We start from the raw sequence: 6,942 nt of genomic DNA, 5'->3' as shown, positions 1-6,942 counted from the left end.
TAATGGAAACACCACAGTTGCGAAACTGTGTTTTTTTCGACATTAACAGAATATCAACAATTTTGCGCACATTTGCAATGGAAACGCAGCTATAGACATGTTTGGTATCTACAGAAACACTGGAATCTTGGCTACAAGCTGGTAAAAACATTTCTATGAACATCCAAGACAATTAAAACTACAAGCAGTTGAAGATAATACTATGAACATGAAAATAAAATTGGTTTCAAAATTTGTCAAGTCAGAGATTTCAAAATAATATTTGAGTTAAATAGGAGGCTTAATGTGTTCTTTTTGTTTTTGAGATTGCTTTATTATCACTACTTGTATTATATAAGGTTCTGTATGTTATATTCATGATTAAATGCAGCAAAATGAAGTATTTCAAAGGTAACTGATCTTTATAATACTTGTACATAATGACTTTAATTGCTGGATATTAGGCCCCTGTGCTGTTGACATGCATTAACTGTGGCAGTTTAGCTGAACAGTTAGAGCAAGAGAAATATGCTCTCCTGGTAAAAGAGATTGTAGGTCAGGTGCGGCAAAAGATACGTGGCWTCAGGTAACACGCCTCCAGAGGAGAAAACTAGYGACGTACAGTCGAGCCGCGGCAAGAAAAGCCCTTCCAGCGCACCAAATCAACCATAAAGGCCAGTGTCAGTGTGCAGAAAGGCAGAGCCGCTCAGATTTAGCAGATACGGCTGCAAAGAGTTGAACAACGAGGGCTGCAAAACCGAATCAGAGGACGGACTCTTTATTAAGTGATTGGGTTGCAATTCAAAGCCTCGGCGCAAAGCAGCAGCTCGTGAATGGTCTCCAAATCAGTGCGAAACAGTTTTGCTGTAGCGGGTGAGGAGGAAGCACCCGAAGCAGCAATAATCCCTCTGTGCAGTGGAACCTGTGTTCGATCTTAACTCCATGGGGAAATTAGAATAAAGTAATTTTATTCGAGGAGATGCAGCTGAGTTTTGAGTTCTGTTGGGGCTTAACGGGCACACATTCAAACTAGGGCATCACGATAACCACCTGTGCGAAAGGCATCAACTGTGGTAAATGGTTGGCTCGAGTGTTTCCATTTACGTGTTTTGTCAATCACACAGAAGCTACAGTTACAACGGCTGAGAGCAAAACGAGTGAGGAAAATGTTAGAGACAAAGAATCCAACACGTCTCTATCTGGAGATATTTTGGTTTTAAAGAGACTGCGTTCTACAGACCCAGGTTCTCTGCAAGACACGCCGAAAGCTAGTGGCAACCGCAAAAGAAAAAAACGCAACTTAATTCCATCGTCATCTTCCATACAACCGTACAGACTTGTTTGATAAGTTCCAGGAAACAAGTGCTGGGAACACGAACGTTGCAAATGTTGACAAGTGTTTGAATGGAAATGATACATTAGTTGTTTTATAGGTGGTTAAGAAATTTTTGAATCAGTAGTTTTATTTTTGGCACAACTGATTCCAGTGAAAAAACATCCTCTCAATCATAAAGCACGGTGATGGTAGTACCATGGTTCAGACATCTTTTAATTCTCAAGAAAATGTACTTTTTGTAAGTATTTTTGTCCTGCATTGTGCCTACTTTACTTAAGAAAATAATCAGATTATTTTAGTTGCTGCAAAGGAAGTGAAGCAGAGGGTGTGAACCTACCAGCTGCAGCTGTGTGATGTACTTCTTCCACCAGAGGTACGGCCGGAGGGCGGGGACAGACGAGAGGCCGTAGTAGGAATACATCACGACGTGGACGAAGCTGTTGAGGGAGGCACCGAAGTACGCTGAGAAAACACGGAGACGCACCAAGTTATTTATCTGCTGGACCCAGATCGGTTATTAAATTGTTTTCGGTGAGCCCCGCTGCAGTTTAAATGAAGATCACCKATGCACAGCAAGTAAAAACTGGACTTCGGCACGATGGTTGTACAGAGACACGTTCGTATTTTCAAGAACGCTCTCGGTGTCATAATGCCGACTGTTCTTTCACATTAAAACACTGCTTAGGTTTACGTAAAACTTTGTGTCCTTTTAGGGCTTTTATAGAAAACAAAAGATGTTTTTAGGCTCGTGTTTCCTGCTGGGAAAGCTTGAATTATTTAATTCAAAGTGTAAAAGTGGAGGGAGAGGCACTCACAGTGGCCACAGGGTATCCAGTTCATGACAAACCACCAGATGTTCAGCATGCTGGCGTGGTGGTAGACGTGAAGGAACGTGACCTGGTGGGTGTTCTTTCTCAAGATGAAGAAAAACGTGTCCATGAACTCGAGAAGCTTGGAGAAGTAGTACCACCACAGGACATTGATGACCTGGGGGTGTGTGTGTGGGGGGATAAAATAGGAAATTTTTGCATTTTTAAAGGAAAAATATGTCAAAAATGTGAGWGTGTGTGACTAACTGACCTTTTTATCCACTTCTGGTTTGCTGTACGTGTTCTGGCAGAAGAAGTTGTAGCCACCGTACCACACGGTTGTAACAAGCTGCAAACAAAGATGATAAAACAAACGATATGCAGTGTTGTATAAAGTACCTCAAAGTGATACTTGAGTAAAAGTACAAGTATCTTATCATAAAAATACTTTAGTAAAAGTTAAAGTCTTCTCTAAAAATATTACTTGAGTAAAAGTCTTAAAGTATCTGATGTTTTTTGTACTTAAGTATCAAAAGTAAATTTCTGACACAAAATCTACTTAAGTGTTAAAAGTAAAAGTACTGAGTAAAAGTGAGCAGTTAGATTTTCCAAAAAGACATTTATTGGGGGGTGACTTCTCCAAAAAATACTTTTCCTAATGGCGCGTGCAGCTGTGATGGGTTGTGTACAAGATAATAGGGTGTCAGAATGGTATATATTTATACTTCTCATCAAACCACAATTAAATTCACTCTATCCAGGAGACACAATTTATCAGGATAGTATTTTTTAAGCAATAACAACTCGGATTAAAATAGGAGTAACGACTTTCTACTTCTTACCTTTTTAAAAAATGTAGTGAGTAGAAAGTACAGATAATTGTGTAATGAGTAAAAGTAAAAAGTACGCTGAAAATAATTACTCAAGTAAAGTACAGATAACCAAAATTTCTACTTAAGTACAGTAACAAAGTATTTGTACTTAGTTACTTTGCATCTCTGACTATATGTTTGTTAAAAAGAAACAAAGAAGCACGTCTTAGATAATAATAAGGGGGAAAAAAACCCTGATATGGTCCAACATCTGCTGTGTCAGGTTGCACTGAAGTTTTAAAAGATAAAACCTTTACAGCTCTTACTAAACTGGCCTCTGAGGAATTCAAACCACTGGACCTTTGTATCTCTACTGTTTAACATACAGCCTCTCAGATTAGTTATTATAATCTGAGCCGAAAGTGAAAGGCGATAATAAAGTTTTTTGGACGTGTTTGTCTCTCTCTGTGTATTCAGTTCACAAAACGTGTCTGAAAAATGACATCAATATAGTAAATATTTGGTGAGAATGATCAGTTCACCCATACTTTTATTACCAATTCAGGTTATTATTAAGAGAATATTTTATACAGATGTTTATAACGGATCATTKTATGACATTTTTTGGTGGTTCAGATAAGAAACAGAAAAAGTTCATTCYTCTGTGGTCTGAGCCAATAAACTGTCGTCACATAAAGTATCTGAGTTGGCTTTTTTAACATTAAGTATTTATTATACTCACACTGACATTAGCTTATCTAATGCTCAACAGGCCCATCTCTTTCATAATAGTTCATACAGTGGGTCTATACAGTAGATAAAATGACTCACTGTTAGATTATTGAGTGTGACCTGGCAGAGTGTCAGACAGCAGAGGACTGCTGTGTACTTTGATTCCCATCAGGTGACATCGACTGCAGAGCTAAAAGTTCACCCCGCGGCTCAGACATCTGCAGAGTTCATGGTTTAATGAATCAAAAGGACCTTACGCAACACACACAGGGCAGGAAGCTCATGCTACCAGCTGGATGAKGCTTGAGGTTTCCACGTGCATGGAAGTAAACCCAACAACAACCTATTAATGATGAATTACATTTAGCCCTGCTGCTAATTACTCAAGCAGCAAATCCAGCTCAGGCCTTCCAGAGTTGCTTCAACTTCCCTTAATAACTGTTTTTAAAGAGACTACATGCTGCAGCCTGTAATATATGAGGGATTTAATTGGTAATAAGATGAGCCTGTCAGCATTCAGCAGTGATCCTCTAAGTACATATGCACATATTTTAAGTCTGTCTGGTGACATTGGATAAAAAAAGTATATTGTGGCCATGGGATAAATAATACATGGATACGCGATAATTATGTTGTGGCCACAAGATAATTATTGCAGTCATTCCCATGCAGAGACTGTTGATTGTTTACATGGACAAATTACAATTAATTTTATTTTATTTTATTATAGGAATGAATAACATAGTTCAGTTACTTACATTAGGTTTGATGCAATTCTTAGCATTGTAAGACACACATSATGACTGGAGTTCTATTTGTTCGTAAAGATTTATTTATTTGTTTATTTTTTGCGTTAGGAACACAGTAAAATATCTGTTTCCTAACACACAACTAGGGCGTTTATTATCATCACATAAATAGCCTACTATGAAAAACRAACCAAATAATAATAATTATTAAAATAAGTGTGGGGTAGGCTAGCTTTGAACAGTTCAAAACAAAAACAACTTACTCGAAATCTGACACCAAAAATATCTGTATCGCTGTACGCATTGTGCGGCCACGCATTACTTAACTTGTGGCCATGGGTTAAAAAAATTATCCAACGTCACCARATAAAAACTTTATTTTTGGCAGTGCAGCTTTTCTAGCATATAGAATTATTTTGAGTARTACCACTTTTTAACAACTTACAATGATTTCTTTCAGCCACATCACCTTTTATACTAGCACATTATTTTAGCTGTAGCATTCATGGAAACTCATCTTAGGCGGCACAGCTTTAGGGTAATTTCCAGACCTGGACCCCAATTTCCATCTGCTTCTGTCAGCTGACAGAAACTACCAGATAATACAAAAGTTTTGGGACCTTGAAAGCCAGTATGTTGAATGAAGAAAACTTGTCAGTSTAACTTTGCTCGAGAAAAACTTTTCAATCTTGGTGAATTTTAATTCCCAGAATTCATCCTAAGGACAGACACTCTTAATTTAAAACATGATGTCCTTGAATTTTGACAAACTGTTTTTGCATCAGAAATAGTGATAACTAAAAAGATTGTTGGAGAGCATTTTATCTGAACTTGAAGATGATCCTGATCCTGTCAAACTGACCAACTTGTAAGTTAACCCTGTCTAAAGCTAGATAATACCAGTGATTTTTATTTTTCGTCTGTGTCTGCTGTGTCTGCAGAGCGATTTCGCTCTGATTGTTTTGGTTCCCAGATGTCTGTTTACCTCGAAGCTCATGTAGAAGGACAAAAGRGTGATGCCCAGATTGTAGATCACCATGAGGCCTCTGCAGGAGTAAGGCTGTCTGTGTTTCATGTACCTGGGTCCCATCCACACGATCAGGAGGTACACAACTGTGAGTGCAATGGTTGGTGGGTAATTGTCGAGCAGGAGCATTCCCTGCACCCGCTTATCTGAAATACAGAGATTAAAAAAAAGGATCACAAACAAATGAGTTGAAGAAGAAAAGGTTAGTGGGTAAAAAGTCAAATAGAGGTTTATGCTCACCTCTGGGACCCATCCATGAGTCGAAGTATGTGTTCAGTTTCTGATTCAGGGCCTCCATTTTTCACCTATAAAAATGATGGGAAAATAACTTGGTTATCTAAAATATAAATCTATTAACAGCAAATTTATGAGGCGCCAAGTGTTTTCATTATCTAGCTCACTTTCTGATAAAAAAAATCCACTAACATTTTATAATTTAGCTCACTGGTCTCACATTTTGCTGATTTCTTTTCTAAATGTTGAAYTTAAATATTAAAAAGTGTATGTAAATATTAAATTCTGAATCTAAATCTAAAAGTAAATGTTAAATCTTAAATTTTGCAGTTTACATGTAAGTATTTCGGAGTGGAACAGCCTTTGCTGTTGGTGCTCGGTTCTTGTGAGGGCGTCAACATCCTGAGACAATAGCAACCGCTAACGCTTAAATTCAGCAAACACTTCCCTAAAAGACATCAAACTTCCATTTGCGGCCGCTGTCTGAGCTGCTCTTCAAACTTCCAGACCACATTGTTTTCAATGAACACATTTTGATTTTTAATCTTCGGCAGAGTTAGAAGCATTAGCAGCTGCTAACATCATTTGTCGCAGTATGATGAGATCATCCTGGTTAGCCAATGCTAACTGCTGCTAACACTGCTGAAGATGGAATTAAAAATTTAAATTCAAAATGTGTTCATTGGAAAATAATATAGATGGTAGACRGTTTTAAGTGCAGCTCAGACACCGGCTGCCACTGCCGGTTTAATGTTTTAAGGAAGCATTAGCTGCGTTCAAACCGTTAGCCGTTGCTTTTGTCTCAGGATGATGATCCAAAGATAGGAAATCAGTYACGGCGAGCTCTCTCTCTGCTTTACTTTGCTCCCGGTTACCATTTAATCAACCCATCTCAACTTATACTTCAAATCCGGTTGTAACTCACACACTAAAAATCTGGAATCAGTGCAGATGGTTGTTTAAAAGTACAGAATTATTGTTGTCTGCTCCAGTGTCAAATAACCACATGTTTGCTCCTTCACTAATGGACTCTGTTTTCAATACCTGGAGTTTAAAGGGAAAAACCTCTCTAAATGATCTTTATATAGACAATAAGTTTGCCTCATTTGAACAGTTAGCACGACATTTGACATCCATAAGTCACAGTTCTTCAGGTATTTACAACTGAGACATTTTGTAATGTCAAACTCTGGATGTTTTCCTCTACGCCCCCAACTTCTCTTATAGATGAGATTCTGATGTGTAAGTCTGTAACAAAACGCTC

General features: G+C 38.0%; 1 protein-coding gene across 1 annotated transcript in view; it reads right to left on the bottom strand.

The window, feature by feature from the left end:
* The window catches only part of elovl5 (ELOVL fatty acid elongase 5), a 12,919-nt gene that overhangs the window by 2,089 nt on the left and 3,888 nt on the right, over nt 1-6,942 (bottom strand). The window contains exons 2-6 of the mRNA XM_014017401.1: nt 5,685-5,749; nt 5,403-5,590; nt 2,396-2,473; nt 2,131-2,302; nt 1,653-1,777 (exon numbers count right to left, since the gene is read on the bottom strand). Coding sequence (XP_013872855.1) covers nt 1,653-1,777; nt 2,131-2,302; nt 2,396-2,473; nt 5,403-5,590; nt 5,685-5,742 — 621 coding nt within the window. The 5' untranslated portion in view covers nt 5,743-5,749. The remainder of the gene's footprint in view (nt 1-1,652; nt 1,778-2,130; nt 2,303-2,395; nt 2,474-5,402; nt 5,591-5,684; nt 5,750-6,942) is intronic.

The sequence above is a fragment of the Austrofundulus limnaeus genome, unplaced genomic scaffold, assembly GCF_001266775.1.
Source record: "Austrofundulus limnaeus strain Quisiro unplaced genomic scaffold, Austrofundulus_limnaeus-1.0 Scaffold0, whole genome shotgun sequence".
Taxonomy (NCBI): domain Eukaryota; kingdom Metazoa; phylum Chordata; class Actinopteri; order Cyprinodontiformes; family Rivulidae; genus Austrofundulus; species Austrofundulus limnaeus.
Note: the sequence above shows the minus strand (reverse complement) of the source record. Positions and strands in the feature narration are given on the sequence as shown.